This window comes from Pristiophorus japonicus, chromosome 17 (assembly GCF_044704955.1).
Source record: "Pristiophorus japonicus isolate sPriJap1 chromosome 17, sPriJap1.hap1, whole genome shotgun sequence".
NCBI lineage: Eukaryota > Metazoa > Chordata > Chondrichthyes > Pristiophoridae > Pristiophorus > Pristiophorus japonicus.
The window spans coordinates 360,385-383,143 of NC_091993.1; the positions used below are offsets into that span (position 1 = coordinate 360,385).

At 42.0% G+C, this 22,759-nt stretch overlaps 1 protein-coding gene across 4 annotated transcripts in view; it reads right to left on the reverse strand.

The window, feature by feature from the left end:
* The window catches only part of znf710a (zinc finger protein 710a), a 36,898-nt gene extending 16,596 nt beyond the window's left edge, over positions 1 to 20,302 (reverse strand). For 3 of the 4 annotated variants that reach the window (XM_070858282.1, XM_070858279.1, XM_070858281.1), the window contains exons 1-2: positions 19,766 to 20,302; positions 5,294 to 6,758 (exon numbers count right to left, since the gene is read on the reverse strand). In XM_070858282.1, the coding sequence (XP_070714383.1) occupies positions 5,294 to 6,718 (1,425 nt within the window). In that variant the 5' untranslated portion in view covers positions 6,719 to 6,758; positions 19,766 to 20,302. Of the gene's footprint in view, positions 1 to 5,293; positions 6,759 to 11,318; positions 11,401 to 12,022; positions 12,181 to 19,765 lie in introns of all 4 variants that reach the window. The other variant, XM_070858280.1, reaches the window with a different exon arrangement.
* Positions 20,303 to 22,759: the final 2,457 nt, after the last annotated feature.

The window sequence follows — 22,759 nt, forward strand, 5'->3', positions numbered from 1 at the left end:
AGAGAGTACAATCAGATCTGGATGCAGTGGGGGAATGGACCCACAATTGCATGTGGCTGGGACTGACACCAAACATGTATATACTATGCAAGACTCTGAAATAAGTCTGTTGAGCATGCAAGAGACCTACTTATTATAGTACACAAGTCTCAAAGGTCATGATCAATGACACAAGGCTATAGTAAAATCTAAGAGTATTGGGATGTATTGCTAGGATGAAAACAGAAAAGCATCATTACATCACTGTACATTACAAGTGCTTGGTTCGGCCTCAAGTAAAATACTGTGTCCAGTTTTGATCCCCTCACATAATGGGTGAAATAGAAGGCCTGGAAAAGATTAGGAGGGGGGCCACTAGATTGCCAACTAGTTTCAAAGCCTTTAGTTATCATGATAAGTTTAAAGGGCTGGGTCTTTCTACTCTAGAAAAGGGTAGACCTTTGTGGATATTTGTTTGAGTTATTTAAAACAATGAAGGCAGTAGACTGTCTCTGTGTAGATAGACTATTTTGAATTAAGTTAGGAAGAACCAGAGGGCATGCATACAACTTAGGGAAACAGAGAACTAGGTTAGATGTCAAGAGGTTCTTCTTTTCAGAGAGGGTCGCTGACCTCTGGAATAAGTTGCCGGCTCATGCAGTGAGTTCAGATTCACTGCAACTGTTCAACAGGGAGCTGGAAGAGTTCCTGACCCAGACCGATACAAATGGTAGGTGGGACAGTGGGTGATACACATGGACACCGTGGTCTTCTGGAGCTTGTTTTGACCAACCTTCATGGATGGGAAAGAGTTTTCTGGGGAATCATTTATTCCCCTGAATTGGCCTAAGTTTTTTATTAATTTTTTTATTTTTTTTATTTGCCCCGCTCAGGAGATGGCACCACTGCTAGTGGGTGGATGCAAGGGGGGTCAGGATGTTTAATTACAGCACGATTGTATGGGACGGGCTCGGTGGACCAGCTCATCTGTTCCTCTCCATCATGTTCATATGATAGTGTGGAATTCTACCCTCAGAGCAGACTGCATGTTTAAAACCAAGCACAATGAATTTTTCACTCAAAAGGTACAAGGTGTTGCAATATGAAAGAGGTCATTAGACTGTAAGGTGAAGCAGTAACCGACGGCCATGTTAGTAGTTAGTTCTCCCACTAAAAAGTGCACTTTTTAATCCTGATTCTATCCTTTCTTTTAGTTGCTCATTCTCCATAATTTCTGTCCCACAGTAAGGCTTTTGAAATATCCCATGTCTTCTGCTAGGATTTTGCCTCATTCACAGCCATCCCATTCCCTACATATCTGCACTCCTCCCACTTTCACCTCCTCTCAACCACACAGCCTCTTTTAGAAACATAGAAAATAGGTGCAGGAGTAGGCCATTCGGCCCTTCTAGCCTGCACCGCCATTCAATGAGTTCATGGCTGAACATTCAACTTCAGTACCCCATTCCTGCTTTCTCGCCATACCCCTTGATCCCCCTAGTAGTAAGGACCTCATCTAACTCCTTTTTGAATATATTTAGTGAATTGGCCTCAACAACTTTCTGTGGTAGAGAATTCCACAGGTTCACCACTCTCTGGGTGAAGAAGTTCCTCCGCATCTCGGTCCTAAATGGCTTACCCCTTATCCTTAGACTGTGACCTCTGGTTCTGGACTTCCCCAACATTGGGAACATTCTTCCTGCATCTAACCTGTCTAACCCCGTCAGAATTTTAAATGTTTCTATGAGGTCCCCTCTCATTCTTCTGAACTCCAGTGAATACAAGCCCAGTTAATCCAGTCTTTCTTGATAGGTCAGTCCCGCCATCCCGGGAATCAGTCTGGTGAACCTTCGCTGCACTCCCTCAATAGCAAGAATGTCCTTCCTCAGGTTAGACGACCAAAACTGTACACAATACTCCAGGTGTGGCCTCACCAATGCCCTGTACAACTGTAGCAACACCTCCCTGCCCCTGTACTCAAATCCCCTTGCTATGAAGGCCAACATGCCATTTGCTTTCTTAACCGCCTGCTGCACCTGCATGCCAACCTTCAATGACTGATGTACCATGACACCCAGGTCTCTTTGCACCTCCCCTTTTCCTAATCTGTCACCATTCAGATAATAGTCTGTCTCTCTGTTTTTACCACCAAAGTGGATAACCTCACATTTATCTACATTATACTTCATCTGCCATGCATTTGCCCACTCACCTAACCTATCCAAGTCGCTCTGCAGCCTCACAGCATCTTCCTCGCAGCTCACACTGCCACCTAACTTAGTGTCATCCGCAAATTTGGAGATACTACATTTAATCCCCTCATCTAAATCATTAATGTACAGTGTAAACAGCTGGGGCCCCAGCACAGAACCTTGCGGTACCCCACTAGTCACTGCCTGCCATTCTGAAAAGTACCCATTTACTCCTACTCTTTGCTTCCTGTCTGACAACCAGTTCTCAATCCATGTCAGCACACTACCCCCAATCCCATGTGCTCTAACTTTGCACATCAATCTTTTGTGTGGGACCTTGTCGAACGCCTTCTGAAAGTCCAAATATACCACATCAACTGGTTCTCCCTTATCCACTCTACTGGAAACATCCTCAAAAAATTCCAGAAGATTTGTCAAGCATGATTTCCCTTTCACAAATCCATGCTGACTTGGACCTATCATGTCACCTCTTTCCAAATGCACTGCTATGACATCCTTAATAATTGATTCCATCATTTTACCCACTACCGATGTCAGGCTGACCGGTCTATAATTCCCTGTTTTCTCTCCCTCCTTTTTTAAAAAGTGGGGTTACATTGGCTACCCTCCACTCTATAGGAACTGATCCAGAGTCAATGGAATGTTGGAAAATGACTGTCAATGCATCCACTATTTCCAAGGCCACCTCCTTAAGTACTCTGGGATGCAGTCCATCAGGCCCTGGGGATTTATCGGCCTTCAATCCCATCAATTTCCCCAACACAATTTCCCGGCTAATAAGGATTTCCCTCAGTTCCTCCTCCTTACTAGACCCCCCGACCCCTTTTATAACCGGAAGGTTGTTTGTGTCCTCCTTCGTGAATACCGAACCAAAGTACTTGTTCAATTGGTCCGCCATTTCTTTGTTCCCCGTTATGACTTCCCCTGATTCTGACTGCAGGGGACCTACGTTTGTTTTTACTAACCTTTTTCTCTTTACATATCTATAGAAAGTTTTGCAATCCGTCTTAATGTTCCCTGCAAGCTTCTTCTCATACTCCATTTTGACTTGACCTTCCTTTCCACTAGCCTCTGCATGTTGAGTTCCTGCTGCGATGATGATCCTGGCCACCCCATGGGTCATCTCTTCAACTCCGTGAAGGTGGTGTGACTCGTGATGTACCACCTACATCACGAGTCCCACCAGTTCCAAAAACCCAAGTGGACCACTCCCTCCATGATATCTTCGTTCACCCTTCCAGCATCTAACTCTAACCTTTTCATCTTCAGACTCCTACAATGCCCAGCACAATTATTTTTAAGGCAGAAGTTTGCCTTTCTTGTGGGCACGCCACAGTACTCAGATCTGAACCTTGATTGTTATCAACTTCAGACCTTAAGCTGCCTCTCATTTTCCTGTCCATTTCTCCCAATCATTTTCTATTTTGCTCCCTTCCATTTGTGTTTTGTTTAAACTTATCTTTTGTCTTTCACATGCCTGATTAAGACGAGTGTGTATATCATTCAAGATTTTTCAACTCTAGCTTATTTTAAATCTGTTCCTAGGCTACTACATCTATGAGCTGCTGCTCTTGTGCTGATTGCCAAATGCAAATATTTCAGAATCAATGACCACCGATCTTTACCCTAACCTTCTAGTTTTGGTCAGCCCTTTAAACAGAGTGCTTATCCTCTGATAAAAGGCCTGCACCCAAAATATTGACCTAGATATTCTTTCAGCTGGTAATGCATCATTTCAACTTTTTCTATTTCGGACTTTCAGCATTTATAATTTTTTCTCCCCCTTTTCCGAAACAGGAGGTATGAACTGCAACAAAGACTGTCCCTGTTTCCATTTATTCTGAACGTTCCAAGTGCAGAGCTCCCATCAGTAGCTGCTGCTGGGCTTCACAAATTAAGCCGTATTCAGATTGCTTATTTCTAACCCCGTCGCCTTCAATTCATTTTAAACAAGGCCTACCTTCAAAAAGAGTTCTACTCTTCTGCTGAACCTTTTCAACAATGAGAGCAGAAAGAGAGAGCTGGGAGATCCTGTTTAAAGCTACTTTAATGACGTCACAACCAAGAGAAGGATGGTGGTGGCAGCTGGATTTGATGGCCAGGTTATATTCCCCCCTTCTCCGCCCCCTCCCCATTGTTTCTGCTTCCAACCCCTTGAGGTGACTGGACTCATGCTGGAACATAGTTCCACAGGCAAGGGAACCAAAACATAACTTTGCTTATTATAGCAGTGGGGTGGGATGGAAGAGCAACGTTCCTGCTAAGCTGCATGGCCACGCAGCGGTCTTGAGGTCCCGTGCAGGCCGCTCACCGGCTTTTAAATGAGTGAAACTGCACATGCGCGAAAATTTGAATGGGTCGCGCAGCCACTTAAAGGGACCATGTACCAAAAAAAAAGGAACATTGAGGAAGAGGAGGAATTTAAATATCCGCACATATTGGGGGTCTTTTTTCCCCCCTAGGTTACTGCACACAGTAAAACAGTACTAAGTAAAAGAAGCTTAATATAAAATGATACTGTATCTTCTCATCTCCGGGTCACAATTATATTCAGCATTATAGTCCTTGATACGGAAATGCTAGCTTTAATTCTGCCACATAGAACCAATTGGAAAAAAAAACAAAAGTTATAACCAAATTAAGTTGATAGTATTTCAAGCTTCTGCTGGGTCAGTGTGATTACTAAATATGGCATTAACTAGCAGAACCTAAATCTACACAGTCCCATTTCTGCAGTGTCATTGTGCTCTGGTATTGTGGTTGGCCTATTTGTTCTCATGCTGAACAAATATGGAGTCATCAAATTGGCAAATCTGCTTTAAAGCTACTTTGGTGCTATTTAAATAGCCAACCTGGACCAGGACTACATTGTGGAAACAATTCAAGCTTGAATCAACGAGGAGCCAGTTTGCACCATCTCTAAAAGGTAGTCACCTAGATTCGGAAAAAAAAAAGACAGCCATACTACAATGAACATCAAGAATGGCTTTTAAGGCTCATGCATCTTCATTCTTGTTCCCAAGGTTTCTGCAAATCTCTACCGACAGGAATTACTTCGATAACAAGTTTGATTTACAAAGAGAATAGTTGAGTAGTCTTACCTTGTGAGTAAGCGAATGCTGCTTCAGGTGATGCGGCTGGGTAAATTCCATTCCACATTCAGTGCAGACATACGGGCGGATATTCTGATGTTTCATCATGTGGTTCTGGAGCTGACTTCGGTAACTGAAAGTTTTGTTGCACTCTGTGCATTCATATGGGGTGGGACCTTGATGTGCAACAAGGTGTCTTTTTAGCTGAATGAGGGTTACAAAATCCATGCCACATTCAATACAAACATGGCATCTGCCGTTTTCATGCTTTGCTTCGTGGGCCTTCAGCTCACTGGGATAGGCAAAGCCACGGCCACAGACTCTGCAGCTGTACGGTTTGATGTCAGTGTGTAGCAACATGTGCCGTTTAAGGTGGCTGGTCTGTGTGAATGCTTTGTCACACACCTCGCACTTGTGTGGTCGAATGCCTTCGTGAGTAAGAAGGTGCATCTGTAAATGACTTGGCTGCTTAAAAAGCTTGTGACAATGCTGACATTCATGAGGCTTAATGCCACTGTGGCCCAATATGTGAGTGACCAGGTTATATTTGGAAGTGTACGATTTTTCACATAACCGACACTGCCATCGTTTCTGCCCTTCCCCAACATCGATACAATAGGAGTCATCAATCTGTACATTAATATCCAACCGATCTATTTGAGCTCTTCGGTTGCGATCCTCCTGCTGAGGAATAGTCATCTCTGCTTCATATGCCACTTGGCCTTGCCATACAAAGTTACGGTTTGCCTCAGCCACCGACTCTTCTTGAAATTGTTCTTCCATTTGGCCTAAAGTCGGCGACGTATGTGTTTCAAAATAGCTGCTCAATAGTTTTTCCCCTTCAGTGCCAACCTTCTCCTGCTGATCGGCAGAATTACAGTGGAGGTTTTCCTTATAGTTTGGAGGAAAGGAAACAGTCTGAACACCTAGCGTCCTTTCACGAAGAGGGCGATGCATTTGCTTCCTTTTGAAGTTACTTATGTCAATCATTTTTATTCCATTTCTGTACAGAACGCTGCTGGACAACACGCTGTTGGACTGATTCTCTGCATCGTACTCCACTTCGACCGTTTCTTCCTTACAATTCTCATCATTTTTTTCAGTGTGTACTAGCTTCACAGGCTGCCTTTTCCTCCTCCTCGCCTGTCTTTCAAAAGGTATAAAGCCATTCTCCACCTCTAAACTTTCGTCCTCTTGTTGTTCAAAACATTCGGATGTATGGATCTCATCCAGCCCGGGGCTTTGCTCTGTTGTCATGTGTTCAAGTACAGTATTCTTATTAATTGATGCATCTGGCATATGATAAATCCCATTCTCTCGGAATGGAAAGTTAAAAGGACCATTCTGACTAACAAGACCCAAAGTAGCTGCTTGTGCAAAGGATAGTATCACAACAGGATCTGTTTGAGTTCCAGTATTTACAAGGTGATCCATGACTTTTCAATGCATTACCAACCGTTCCCCAAAGAGATATCTGAAAGAAAGGTTAGATATTAGAGAGAAATATAGCCAAGAGTCAATTTTTTAAATTTTCTTTATTTTTAAATTTTTTTTAAAGTCTAATGTGATAATTTGCTGTTTTATGTTCAGGAATAGTAAATAGATTTTGTGTTTTATTCTAAAATATAATTGCACAATTTTTTTAAAAGTCTCTACATTTCCCAATAAAAAAGTAATTTATGCAGACTAGAGCATCAATCTCATAGGGCACAAAGTGTGCAGGAAACAATTGAGACAACAGAATTAAGTGTACAAGTGTCTCAGTTTTCCATTTAAGTGCTAGTTACGAATTTTATAATGCAAATTTATGAAATTGTTACAATTATCATCAAGGCCAATTATATTCAAGTTATACAGAAGGCTCCCTATAAAGAACGCCACTAAATGTTCCAGCTCCCAAATCAGGATTGGAGATGCAATTTAGACTGGATCTAAGGTATAATTTTCCATTATCTTTTAATCAGTTGTGTATTTGCCTCTGCACCAGAAGGTTTTACGCTGAAGTCCCATTTGTACCCATACGGAGTACAGATATATGTAATGTCAAAGAGGCACTTTCCATTACATACAATGATGGTCTTATCTGCTTTTTCTGCTGGACATTAGAATATCCTGTGCACTCATCTGTAAATTGGAGGAATTAACTTACTGTTTTGCCTACTGTTCCCAGGAACAGCCACTCAGGACCCTGCTTTCCCATAGGATTCTAGAGTGAATATATAAAACCAATTTGGGGACCCCAGGTCAAATATTAATTTTAAATCTGGTGATTCACATTTTGCTCCTTCCAGATCTGCAGTAGCTTGCTTTCTGGAGTTTGAATTTTCTAAAGCAAAGAACATAATGCATGATTGTAAAGGAAGACATGCATTTATATAGTACCTTTCACGACCTTAGGACATCCCAAAGCGCTATACAGCCAATGAAGTACTTTTAGAAGTGCAGTCACTGTTGTAATGTAGAAAATATGGCAGCCAATTTGCACACAAGCAAGCTCCCAGAAACAGCAATGTGATAATAACCAGATAATCTGTTTTTAGTGATGCTGATTGAGGGATAAATATTGGCCAGGACACCAGGGATACCCTCCCCTGCTCTTCTTCAAAAGGGATCTTTTACATCCAACTGAGAGCGCAGATGCGGCCTTGGTTTAACGTTTCATCCGCAAGGCGGCGCCTCTGACAGTGCAGCACTCCCTCAGCGCTGCACTGGAGTGTCAGCCTAGATTTTGTGCTCAAGTCTCTGGAGTGGGACTTGCACCCACAGCCTTCTGCCTCAAAAGGAGAGTGTGCTACCCACTGAGCCACGGCAGGCACTAAAATTAGAAAGCATTAACATGGAGAAAACTGGGCCACTTAATTTGAGATGGGGAGGTGGACATGAACACAAACAAGCTCCATTAGGAAGGGCGAAAAAACAGATAACACTTTACTCTCATCCTGACTCCAATCAGCTCGCTCATTCCCACTTCAGTCGTCAAGTTAAATAATTCCATTTTTTTTTTTTTAAATAAACTTTTGTTTAACACTTCAATTTTTCTTCACTGTAGCATGTGGCATGTAATTTTAAAATTACAACAGGAACATTTTGCTTACTATTCATTACCAATGCTTCACCCACAAGTTTACGTGCATATAGTTTAGCATAATATTAGGCAGTTCCTCGTGTTGAGGATGATCTACTTCCACACCAAAGAAGGATGAGTTCACAGGTGTTTCAATAAGGGACCAGACATTCCAGGTCCTGAACTACATCTTGAAGGGTGGAAGATGCCTGTGCGTGAATTCGTTTAATGTGAAATGACCATTGCGCATATCAATGTGAAAGAGCACAATTCAGGAGAGAATCAAGAAATACTTGGGTATAAAAAATATATTCAAAATGAAGAACATAACACAAGGAGGAGCAGGAATAGGCAATACACCCCTTTGAACCTGCTCCGCCATTCAATAAGATCGTGATCTGATCTTAGTCTCAACTCCACTTTCCTGCCTGTTCCCCATAACCCTCGACTCCCCTTGAAGCAGCTCTAGAATCATGTGGTCACACAACTGTACCACAGAACTGTCCAATACTGCACGTTCTACTAATACACCGCGATAGCCCATGCACCACACAGTATGCAGTGCAAAGTGAAGCATCTCACTTCAGAAATCAACACAAGCTGACATATCTGCAGCAAACTACCCACCAGTTGATGAAAGACAGATCATTTACAACAGTTACTTAATGGACCCAATACTAGAAAGATTTGGAACCCCAATCTATAGGCTAAATAAAAATGGGTGCAGAGTTGGGGGGCGGGGGGGGGGGTGAAGAGATGAGGAAAAGGGGTTGGGGGAGAAGTTAAAGGTAAGTGTGGTTTTATAAAACCAGGAATAAGAATTTAGACTGAATGCAGCACTCCATATTTCATATTGGCTACAAGATTCCAGTACTCCCCCAATAAGTACATAAAGAGAAAAATGTCACCACCTCCAATCGGGGGTTAATGTCAATCAGACACAATTTGTATATTTGCTTTCTTATTTGTAACCAATGGACAAGAATTCAAGAGTAGAGATCACCATACAGAGTAGACAAACCAACCCTGAAGGACTGATTGTACCTTTACAATACAAAAGTCGGAATATCCCCAATGACAAAGGAAAGCTTTTTTTTGAGGGAATGTGTAGAAAGGAACATTGTAGGAGAAATTCTTTTTCCTCCCATCCTTTTTGCAGTTTTTCCACCCGCCCTTCTCTCGAAAGCCTCGATTCTTTGCAGCCGAGAATCTCTAGGTGGTGGCTAAGTGGCCATTCTTCATCTATGAGCTACAACAGTAAATGCTGGCTGGATATACCACTGTGGGAAGCATCATGGCCGAATCCAATTATGTCCTTGCCTTTCCCCTGTAGGCCTTTGGACAGCAATCAGGAGCAGGAACTCCAGCTGATTGTCGGAGGATTAAAAGGGCAAATGTAGTACCCCTATTCCTGACCTAGCTGACATCAGCTATAGCCAGCTCAACACAGATTGGTGATAAAACCCGAGGCCTTCTTGCCAAAAATAGGTAAAGAATTTCAAGGCACTGCACCTTCATGTAAACATTTGGAGTTCTCTTTTTTATAAAAACCAAAAGGTACACGTCAGCATTGTTCCAAAAAAGTCTCAACACTTAGTTCCACACTGACATATAAATGGAAATATAACAGGAAGCGCTTCTGAACTTTCACTTCCTTTTACAAACCCCCAGAAAGTTTATACATCATTGATGACAGGGGTGAGCTTTCAGTTTATTAGAAATGGTAGGTACAACACAATTTGGTTTGCTGCAGACTACACATATGACTGCATGTATATTCACAACACATGCTTGTTTGTAGCAGACTACACGTATATTCACAACACATGCTTAACAGATACATCAGGAATACCAATACAAATTTGGAGAAGTCCGTTAATATTTATAATAGGTTACAAAAGAGTATTTACACTAGCTAGAATGTGACTACAGTGGAGCTGATTAATAGAACAGCATTTCTAAAAAAAGTACAGGCAACAGATATGCTGCATGAGTATGGATTTTCAGTCCATACAATAAAAAGGAAGCAACTAAGACAGTCTCTAATTTTTCAAGATAGGGGACAGTGACAAGACATGACAGCAACCTTACTGTGCCTGTACCTTGCAACCAAAGAATTCAAGGTAAGGCAATCAGTTTACAGTTGGGTGTATGAAGACGTTAAGAAACCAAATATATGCTTCACGTCAGAAAGATCACCACCCCCCCGCCCCCAAAAAGGGAACGGGAGAACCATAGGCAGTTTACAATACAGAAGGAATCCGTTTAAGATATTGTGCCTCTGTTGGTGTTTTGCTAAAGCAATCCAAAACCAATTGTTCTGCCCTGCTCTCCCCATAGCCTTGTATCTTCCTCTTCTTCCAAATGCTTTCAACAGGTAATCTCACTGGTTAAAAAGGAAGGTGCTGGAGACACCATATAAAAAAGGTTTAAAAAAAAAGTTTACATTCGTTTTAAAAGACAGCTAGTATGAACTGTTAGTATTGTCAATTCACATTCAAGTAGAATAGTTATGCACTCAGAATGCAGTGTTCATTATTGCCGAATATCCACTTGCTTAACGACCAGTGATCAGTCTACTTACTGAAATGGAACCACTTATGTAAATTCAACACAAACAGAAAGTGATAGTAACTTAAAGTGCCTAAGGGAACAGACTGAAGTAACAAAACTTCAGCCTTTAAGTAAAAAGGATACCAACCCTAGATCAAAAGTAGTGATTATAGCATAACTAATGGGAGCACCTCCACTCTGTCACTCTCAGTGGGATCAGTCATAAATTAATAATCATGCACTATTGATGTACATTTGCTCAAATAGATATATGCAGAATTTTTTTTTTTAACTTCAATCATTCTCTAAGGAGATACAAACTTGAATTCAAATCACTTGAGCAAACCTATTCCACTTCTGGCTTTAAAACTCTTACTCGTAAGAAATAATTTTCTCAAAATAGCGTCTGGCACTGACCTTGGGCCAAGTAATTCCCATTCAGGTAGAAATCTACACACAATGGCACTTTAGAGACGACATTTTGAACACCAACTTTAATCTAGGGTTTTTAAAAGAGTGAAGTTTAATTGCCAATTAAACTATTGCATTAAAACTTGTCAGTAATTATATGCTTTATAAAAAAGGTCAAACACACATCAGAAAAGTTGTGAAATTTCCAATACATGAGAAAGTACAGCAATCTCATGATTATATAAAATGTGTGGCTGATGGAGTTAAATCGTCCTATAAGTGGAAAACTATTCCAATCACATCAAACATATTTAACTTTTCAAAAACTTGCCGAGTTTTCTTTTCAAAATTGAGGAGATGAAGGCCTTTACATTAATCAATGCGTGGGGTATGGCATTCTCTTCATTATTTTAACAGAAGCATCAACCTGTTTACTTTAGATGGGTTAGCGCCTCTTGAAACAACAAGAAGGAATTTCACACAAATATGTAATTTCAAAGCCAAAATAAATTTCCACTCAGCTTCCTGTTTAAAAAAAGTGGAGATTCCTCCCCCTGATTCTGTCTGACATTGTACATTTTGTGAATTTGCCTCTTTACATTTCTCATAACGCCCCAACATCTAACGCCCAAAGCAATCAAGAAGCATCTATGGAGAGGGTTGACGTCGCAGGTCAATGACCTCTCGTCGATCTAAAATATTAAACCTACCTTCCTCTCTCCACAGTTGCTGTCTGACTTGTTGGCAGTTTCCAGCATTTTCCCGTTTCAGATTTTGAGCATCTGAAATATTTTGCTTTTCAACATCTCACACTTCCTAGTAGGATTTTGTTAGGACTATAGTCAGGCTAAGAAATTCACAGCAACATCTACAGAGAATATAAAAAAAAGGTATGGATGTGCTAAATATGCTATTTCTCAAAGATCTACATCCATCAAGTTATAGGAACCACCTGATGCGCAGCTTTCACTGGCAGGAATGCAACAAGACCACACTAGCGTTGGTATATTTTGAACATATAGAATTATGAAGCTCGAAATGCATTTGAGTTAACATACTATATTGGTCTAAGATGGGACACGGGATATTCTTGCATGCCTTTCTTACATGTCTTTCTTTGTTAAAAAAATAGGAAGGGGGAAAGTTTGACATTCTTTTCTATTATACTTATTCCCATTGCAGCCTTCCTCTCCCTTTTGACACCAGACATATAAATATATATATCAGAATTCCTGCTCTTTTGTGTTTCCCAACCGCGGATCAAATGATTTTGTATACAGCAGGCCAGAGAGTAACCGGCTATCAAACCTCTCTGGTTAGAACGTTGGAATTCAGCACAATCTGGCTTAACCCCATCTTCTAGTCGCACTCACAGAGTGAAACAGTTGTTACATAGAAACATAGAAACATAGAAAATAGGTGCAGGAGTAGGCCATTCGGCCCTTCTAGCCTGCACCGCCATTCAATGAGTTCATGGCTGAACATTCAACTTCAGTACCCCATTCCTGCTTTCTCGCCATACCCCTTGATCCCCCTAGCAGTAAGGACCTCATCTAACTCCTTTTTGAATATATTTAGTGAATTGGCCTCAACAACTTTCTGTGGTAGAGAATTCCACAGGTTCACCACTCTCTGGGTGAAGAAGTTCCTCCACATCTCGGTCCTAAATGGCTTACCCCTTATCCTTAGACTGTGACCCCTGGTTCTGGACTTCCCCAACATTGGGAACATTCTTCCTGCATCTAACCTGTCTAACCCCGTCAGAATTTTATATGTTTCTATGAGGTCCCCTCTCATTCTTCTGAACTCCAGTGAATACAAGCCCAGTTGATCCAGTCTTTCTTGATAGGTCAGTCCCGCCATCCCGGGAATCAGTCTGGTGAACCTTCGCTGCACTCCCTCAATAGCAAGAATGTCCTTCCTCAGGTTAGGAGACCAAAACTGTACACAATACTCCAGGTGTGGCCTCACCAATGCCCTGTACAACTGTAGCAACACCTCCCTGCCCCTGTACTCAAATCCCCTTGCTATGAAGGCCAACATGCCATTTGCTTTCTTAACCGCCTGCTGCACCTGCATGCCAACCTTCAATGACTGATGTACCATGACACCCAGGTCTCTTTGCACCTCCCCTTTTCCTAATCTGTCACCATTCAGATAATAGTCTGTCTCTCTGTTTTTACCACCAAAGTGGATAACCTCACATTTATCCACATTATACTTCATCTGCCATGCATTTGCCCACTCACCTAACCTATCCAAGTCGCTCTGCAGCCTCACAGCATCCTCCTCGCAGCTCACACTGCCACCCAACTTAGTGTCATCCGCAAATTTGGAGATACTACATTTAATCCCCTCATCTAAATCATTAATGTACAGTGTAAACAGCTGGGGCCCCAGCACAGAACCTTGCGGTACCCCACTAGTCACTGCCTGCCATTCTGAAAAGTACCCATTTACTCCTACTCTTTGCTTCCTGTCTGACAACCAGTTCTCAATCCATGTCAGTACACTACCCCCAATCCCATGTGCTCTAACTTTGCACATCAATCTCTTGTGTGGGACCTTGTCGAACGCCTTCTGAAAGTCCAAATATACATCAACTGGTTCTCCCTTATCCACTCTACTGGAAACATCCTCAAAAAATTCCAGAAGATTTGTCAAGCATGATTTCCCTTTCACAAATCCATGCTGACTTGGACCTATCATGTCACCTCTTTCCAAATGCACTGCTATGACATCCTTAATAATTGATTCCATCATTTTACCCACTACCAATGTCAGGCTGACCGGTCTATAATTCCCTGTTTTCTCTCTCCCTCCTTGGTAGCACTCTACTAATGTCTTTATAAATGGGGTGGGGGGAGAAGAAGCTAGTTCTAAAAAAGCAGAAAACATTCAGCCCAAAGTGCTGGCCATTGAAGACTTTGCCACATCGGTTGCTTAGCAGCAATCTACTGGGAGACTTTGATCCATGTTTACACAACACCAAACTCTGGAATCTGCCTAAATCAAGGATTTGAAGGGTTTGTTATCCTGGACAAGTATCCACAATAAAAAAAAAATCTCAATCTGAAATAAATTCAATAGTTGAAGTCTGTAAACAGACCTTTGGCATCCTGACAGCAATTCCTATTAAATACTACAGCTGGACAGAGTCTTTGGGATGAGGCATTGTGTCCAGTTGTAAGAGAAAGTAAAGAATAGAGAAGTGAACACAAGGATCAACAAGAAATAACTATGAATCCAGCCAAGACAAATTTCAAAATACTAGTTTATATTTCTAGCAATAGTATACAGAACAGCCCACACCAGAACATTTTCTGCAATATAAATCAAAAGTATTTACTTCACTATTGAATCTATTATTTCCACTCATTTGGATTTAAGGACATGAGCCAACTTAATCAGAAAATGAGTGTTTACTTTGCAAATGTAAACATCAAAACTGTGCTTATTCCTGTCTGACTAAAATAACATAACAGAAAGGACTTAAGAAAATCCAACTGTTGTCTTTAAAAAAAAAAAGAATTGTATTAAACAGGAAGTCATTTTGTTTGGGAAGCAGGGTGCTCAGATGTCAAACAAGCTAAGATAAACCAAGGAACTTATAATGACCATCACAATCTCGGAGATAACATTACTACCTTGTAATCGTGCCCCACATAATAGTTCAACAGCAGCGCTCAGCACTGCAACCTCGACCATCAAAAATATAATGGGAGCACCAACATGCACTAAATCGCACCACCCAGAGTTGCCTCATTGTTGGGTCAAAATCCCTGCCCAACACTACTGTGAGCAACATCAGCGTGAGAACTGTAGTGATTGAAGAATGTGGCCCATCACCACCTTCTCAGGACAAGTAGGGATGAGCAAGAAACGTGGCCTTGCCATTCACACCTACATAAGAACATAACAGGAGCAGGAGTAGGCTATCTGGCCCCTCGAGCCTGCTCCGCCATTTAATATCATGGCTAATCTGATCATGGACTCAACTCCACTTCCCTGTCTGCTCCCCATAACCCTTTACTCCTTTATCTCAAAAAATCTATCTATCTCCGTCTTAAATATATTCAATGAACTAGCCTCCACAGCTCTCTGGGGCAGAGAATTCCATAGATTTACAACCCTCAGAGAAGAAATACCTTCTCATCTCAGTTTTAAATGGACAGACCCATATTCTGAGGCTATGTCCCCTAGTTTTAGTTTCCTCTATGAGCGGAAATATCCTCTCTGCATCCACCTTGTCCAATCCCCTCATTATCTTTTTTGTTTCGATAAGATCACCTCTCATTCTTTTGAACTCTAATGAATATAGGCCCAACCTATCTTCATAAGTCAACCCCCTCATCCCTGGAATCAACCTCGTGAACCTTCTCTGAACAGCCTCCAATACAAGTATATCCTTCCTTAAATACGGAGACCAAAATTGCCGCAGTACTCTAGGTGTGGCCTTACCAATACCCTGTACAGTTGTAGCAGGTCTTCTATCCCCCTTACAAAAAGGCCAACATTCCATATGCCTTCCTGATTACTTGCTTAACTAGCATACTAACTTTGTGTTTCATGCACAAGGACCCCCAGGTCCCTCTGTACTGCAGCACTTTGCAATTTTTCCCAGTTTAAATTAAAAATTTGCTTTTCTATTTTTTCTGCCAAAGTGGATACCTCACATTTTCCCACATTATACTCCATCTGCCAAATTTTTGCCCACTCACTTAGCCTGGCTATATCCCCTTGTAGATTTTGTGTGTCCTCCTCACAACTTGCTTTCCCACCCATCTTTGTATCAGCAGCAAACTTGGCTACATTACACTCGGTCCCTTCATCCAAGTCATTAATATAGATTGTAAATAGTTGAGGCCCCAGCACCGATCCTCACTAGTTACTGTTTGCCAACCGGAAAAAGACCCATTTATCCCGACTCTTTGTTTTCGGTTAGTTAGCTAATCCTCTGCAGTACCCCCAACACCTACGCCCAAGAATAAATATTAAAAATATTTTTTGGAAAGGAGGCAGTATAATCATATTTCTGAACCCCCACTACATCTACACAAGTAAATTAATGGTTCGATTGCAACCAACTTGTTTACAGTGATAATCCACAGGTCATTTCCAAAAGGAAAATGTTATCTCGCGGAACGCTGACTTTTACAAGTTAAATACAACCGCCCTGTAGCCCATACATCGATGCAGGTCTGTGTGAAGATTGCCCATTGTTTTGTAGCAGATGGGAGAAAATATGAAAATATTCTAAGAGACAAGGGCAAGTGAGTTTTACCTTAAAATAAAGGTTGAGCACAACTGAATACTAGATGCTACTCTGATGAGGAAACTGAATGTGTAAATGGCAAAACTGAGCACCCACTGCTGTTCACGTGCTAGCAAGTTAGGAAAGCTACAAAGACAAAAAAAAATGGTTCAAGTAGTAGCAACAACTGAGAGACGAGCGAGACTCCATCCGTACTGTCGACTTGGATTTGAGGACAGTGACCCAATTGATGAAAGGATCTACAGTCTCATCCTTTAGCTCAACTCGCCTATGTGGAAGTCTCTGACATGTACAGGCTATCACCCATTATTTATTTGATCATGCTCTGGGCAATATCGCATTCTGATTGCAAAGGGATAGTGTGGAGCCATTTGATTGAGGATGCCTTTGACAGGATTCATCGTATCCCCGGCGCCCTGTGACACCAATGGATCACACTGCACTGTTCTAAATCATAGCAAAGACCACTTTTAGTTTGAAGAGAAATAACATTTTGGGAAAATTCTATCACTAGAAAAGTATGAAACCAAAATATCTATAGTGTAAGAGAGAATTAAACACTCAATTCATGAGAATCAATTTTTGATTATTTGATGTACAGGTACTTATCAAAAGTAAAATAAAGCCATCACTGGCAACAACTTGCCTTTATATAGCACCTTTAACTAGTAAAACATGCCAAGGCACTTCACAGGAATGTTATCAAACAAAATTTAATACTGAGCCACATAAGAAGATATTGGGACAGGTGACTAAAAGCTTGGTGAAAGAGGTAGGTTTTAAGGAATGCCTTAAAGGAGGAGGTAGAGTTGCAGGGGTTTAGGGAGGAAATTCCAGAGCTTAGGGTCTTGGCAGCAGAAGGTATGACCATCAAAGCTGAAATTCAGGGATGCACAAGAGGCCAGAATTGGAGGAGTGCAGAGATCTTGGAGGGTTGTAGGGTTAGAGGAGGTTACAGAGATAGGATGGGACGAGGCAATGGAGGGATTGGAAAACAAAGTTCAAGATTTTAAATTCAAGGCACTGGGAGCCAAGTATTCAACTTTTGAATATTTAAAAAAAGTGTACATTCAAGGTAATTGTAAGCATGAAAAATCAATTATAATGGTATTCAATTTTCTAGAGGCATTTATCTCCAAATGTCTTTATCCAATTCATTTGACAGATCTTAGCCCTAGCAGGCAAGTTCTTTTCAATCTCTAGCCATTAGATGCTGTGCATGGGTTGTGATTTGGGGTCTTTCTTTCCCATCATGCAATAGCTTTTTCCTACCAGATGTGGCCCAACTCCCTGTGACCTCTGAATATCTTCACAAGCTTTAATAACCTCGGTAAAATTTCAGTATTGTGGGCATGTTAATGAATAGAAAAACCGGTTACTTTGGCTACTGGAATTATGCTGTACCTTCGTGGAATTTTTTCCACCTTCTATGAAAAATGGTAGCATCACGTCAGACTTTGTTTCAGACTTGAACTATTAAATTAATTTATTTAACAATGAAATAAACATTTACAGCAAGTAGATTATTTGGCTCCTCAAAAAGGAAAATAAAATTTGCAATCTTTATACTAAATAATTAATTCTTTTGAATTAATGTTTTGTATACAAATGAATGATTTATGCGTTTCTTAAAACTGCAGTAAAAGACTTGCATTTACATAGCACCAATTCACGACCAAAGAGCCGCTTTACAGCCAATGAAGTACTTTTATGAAGTACTTTTTTGAAGTGCAGTCACTGTTATAATATAGGAATTGCGGCAGACGATTTGTGCATAGCAAGCTCCCACAAACAGCAAGTGACAATGACGAGATAAACTGTTTTAGTGATGTTGACTATGGGATAAATATTGGCCAGGGTACAGGGGGTAACACCCCTGCTCTTCTTCAAAATAGTGCCATAGGATCTTTTACATCCACCTGAGGAGGCAGGCAGGACCTCGGTTTAACTCACCCAAAAGATGGTATCTCCGACAGTGCAGCACTGCACTGGAGTACCAGTCTAGATTTTTGTGCTCAAGTCTCTGAAGTGGAACTTGAACCCACACCCTTCTGACTCAGTAGAATCGTTCTCTCAAGATTCCAACCAATCCTCTCAATTCTCCTCACCACGGTTTTTAAAAAAAAATTGTTTCAGCTCTAAATAATTTTCAGGATTTCCTGAATTTAAATAACTGAACTAAATTTGAAAAGGGGGTGCCAGTCATTCCCACAATTGATCCAATCACACAGGAGTGCCAACATTTGAATGACATGGCTTGGTTCCTTTCTCAAGTCTTGAAGACAACTGACCATACCTCAACATTTGTATTGATTCAAATCGGGGGGCAAGATTTCAGAGTACATATGTTTTATTTTTATTCTTTATGTATTGTGACTGGATTTAGAGACAGTTATCAAATCAAGACAAAATCATTGTCAACAAGTACTGTACTTTAGCATTCAAATTACAGCCAATGTACATGCAAATAATTCACTTAAGATTTCTTTTCTGGTCTCCATCTGCTTTGTATGAAAGCAGGAAAGCTTATTTGAGCTTCTGCAGCAATTTAAGCTCAAACCCTTCCCCCCATCCCAAAATCTCAACATTATTCAGGAAAATAAAAAAGCCTGAATAGAGAGAGGGAAAGAAAAGAGAATGGGAACAAAAGAGAAAGAACTACAGAAAGGGAGTGAATGAAAGAAGAGAAGCTTTGAAAAGAGAATGCAGACAGCTTGCAGACTGTGTGCACAAAAGAAAGCTGAAAGGAGAGAGAGAGAGAGAGAGAGAGAGAGAGATGTAGAAGATTTTTAAAATTCTAGCAGAAATTAAAAAGAAAAATATTTCTCAGGCTCCCTTCAAAAGTAACCACATCTGAAGGCAACTAACAAAGAGAAATTAATTGTGACAATAAAAATGCAAACATCTTTATGAATGGATGAAAGGTTTCTCTCATTCGCTTGTAGGTTTTTTTTTTAGCAATTACTGAGTTTTCAAAAAGTTGGCTTCTTCTCCCTCCTCCTCCCTCTGCAATCCGAGGAAACCAGAAGCCCTGTCTCTCCTGGGATGAGTTCTCTCTGTCTCTGTGGAGACGCCATTTATTCTTGCTATATGGCATGAGGGAATGTGGAAGTGAAAGACAGGAGGGAGGAAAACTGCCCCCACACACTGTACAGAGGGGGCCACACAAGGCACTAACCTGGTCAATGCAGGAACACCCTCTTGTCCTCTTCAATGTGAAGCCAGTGAGGAGGATCCGCACCGCCTGCCGGAGGAAGATGGGGTGTGGGGGGGGGGGGGTGGGGCTGAAGGGATGAAGACACCGGCAGGCCCCCCTTCCCCTTTCCCTGTGGACCGGGGCCTGTGACGGGGGCCCAGCCCGGGCCCGCTTTGTGCTGCCCTCAGCGGCAGCGGCGGCGGCGGCGGTCTCTTTGATCCTCACGGTTCCCCTCACAGGCCGTGGATCCCATTTAAACTCTTCACCCACCCACCCCCGATAGGCCCACCCCTCGCCCTGGAGGCCTGCGGCCCGCTCTCGCTCTCGCTCTCTCCCCCAACCCTCGCCCTCGGCTAACTCAGCTCCTCCCGGGCGTCGAGGCGGCCCGAAGGAAGGGGGCGGCGGCCGGATTGCCCTGAGGCGCTGACATGGCGGCCGGCTCTCTCTCTCTCTCTCTCGCTCGCTCCGCTCCCGTCCGTTCCCTCAGTCACAGCCACCCGCAACCTAACCTGGCGGCGGCCCGCTGGGCGCTGACTGATAGCCACCTCGGCCAATCGGCTGGGCGCCAGCTCGCCGGCGCTGACGTCACCGACCAATCATCCAGCGCCGAGGGCGGGAGCTCGAGGAGAGCCCAAGTTCGATTGCACGGCAGGCTGGCACTGCGGATGTCTCTGTCTGCTCAGTGATCCAGCTCCAGACAGTGCCCACAAACAGCACAGTGCCCAGTGCCCAGTGCATGGACATAGTCATCTATATAGTTAGTTATTTATATTTATTTATTTGATAAAAATTTCTATATTATATATATATATATTTATTTATTTGATAAAAGTTTATATATTATATATATATTTATATTTATTTATTTATTTGACAAATAGCATAAAAGTTTATATATATTATATATAGTAGGAGGGACATTAGCTTGGATGATGTGGAATCGGTATGGGTGGAACTACGGAATACCAAAGGGCAGAAAACGCTAGTGGGAGTTGCGTACAGACCACCAAACAGTAGTAGTGAGGTTGGGGACAGCATCAAACAAGAAATTAGGGATGCATGCAATAAAGGTACAGCAGTTATCATGGGCGACTTTAATCTACATATTGATTGGGCGAACCAAACTGGTAACAATGCGGTGGAGGAGGATTTCCTGGAGTGTATTAGAGATGGTTTTCTAGACCAATATGTCGAGGAACCAACTAGAGAGCTGGCCATCCTAGACTGGGTGATGTGTAATGAGAAGGGACTAATTAGCAATCTTGTTGTGTGAGGTCCCTTGGGGAAGAGTGACCATAATATGGTAGAATTCTTTATTAAGATGGAGAGTGACACAGTTAATTCGGTAACTAGGATCCTGAACTTAAGGAAAGGTAACTTTGACGGTATGAGGCGTGAATTGGCTAGAATAGACTGGCAAAGGATACTTAAAGGGTTGACGGTGGATAGGCAATGGCAAACATTTAAAGATCACATGGATGAACTTCAGCAATTGTACATCCCTGTTTGGAGTAAAAATAAAACGGGGAAGGTGGCTCAACCATGGCTAACAAGGGAAATCAAGGATAGTATTAAAGCCAAGGAAGAGGCATATAATTTGGCTAGAAAAAGCAACAAACCTGAGGACTGGGAGAAATTTAGAATTCAACAGAGGAAGACTAAGGGTTTAATTAAGAGGGGGAAAATAGAGTACGAAAGAAAACTTGCAGGGAACATAAAAACTGACTGCAAAAACTTCTATAAATATGTGAAGAGAAAAAGATTAGTGAAGGCAAATGTAGGTCCCTTGCTGTCGGATTCAGGTGAATTTATAATGGGCAACAAAGAAATGGCAGACCAATTGAACAAATACTTTGGTTCTGTCTTTACGAAGGAAGACACAGATAACCTACCGAATGTACTAGGGGACAGTAGGTCTAGTGAGAAGGAGGAACTGAAGGATATCCTTATCAGGCATGAAATTGTGTTAGGGAAATTGATGGGATTGAAGGCCGATAAATCCCCGGGGCCTGATAGTCTGCATTCCAGAGTACTTAAGAAAGTGGCCCTAGAAATAGTGGATGCATTGGTGATCATTTTCCAACAGTCTATTGACTCAGGATCAGTTCCTATGGACTGGAGGGTAGCTAATGTAACACCACTTTTTAAAAAAGGAGGGAGAGAGAAAACGGGTAATTATAGACCGGTTAGCCTGACATCAGTAGTGGGGAAAATGTTGGAATCAATCATTAAGGATGAAATAGCAGCGCATTTGGACAGCAGTGACAGGATCGGTCCAAGTCAGCATGGATTTATGAAAGGGAAATCATGCTTGACGAATCTTCTGGAATTTTTTGAGGATGTAACCAGCAGAGTGGACAAGGAAGAACCAGTGGATGTGGTGTATTTGGACTTTCAAAAGGCTTTTGACAAGGTCCCACATAAGAGATTGGTGTGCAAAATCAAACCACATGGTACTGGGGGTAATGTACTGAAGTGGATAGAGAACTGATTGGCAGACAGGAAGCAGAGAGTCGGGATAAATGGGTCCTTTTCAGAATGGCAGGCAGTGACTGGTGGAGTGCCGCAGAGCTCAGTGCTGGGACCTCAGCTCTTTACAATATACATTAACGATTTAGATGAAGGAATTGAGTGTAATATCTCGAAGTTTGCGGATGACACTAAACTAGGTGGCAGTGTGAGCTGTGAGGAGGATGCTAAGAGGCTGCAGGGTGACTTGGACAGGTTAGGTGAGTGGGAAAATGCATGGCAGATGCAGTATAATGTGGATAAATGTGAGGTTATCCATTTTGGGGGCAAACACGAAGGCAGAATATTATCTGGATGGTGGCAGATTAGGAAAAGGGGAGGTGCAATGAGATCTGGGTGTCATGGTTCATCAGTCACTGAAAGTGGGCATGCAGGTACAGCAGGCGGTGAAGAAGGCAAATGGTATGTTGGCTTTCATAGCTAGGGGATTTGAGTATAGGAGCAGGG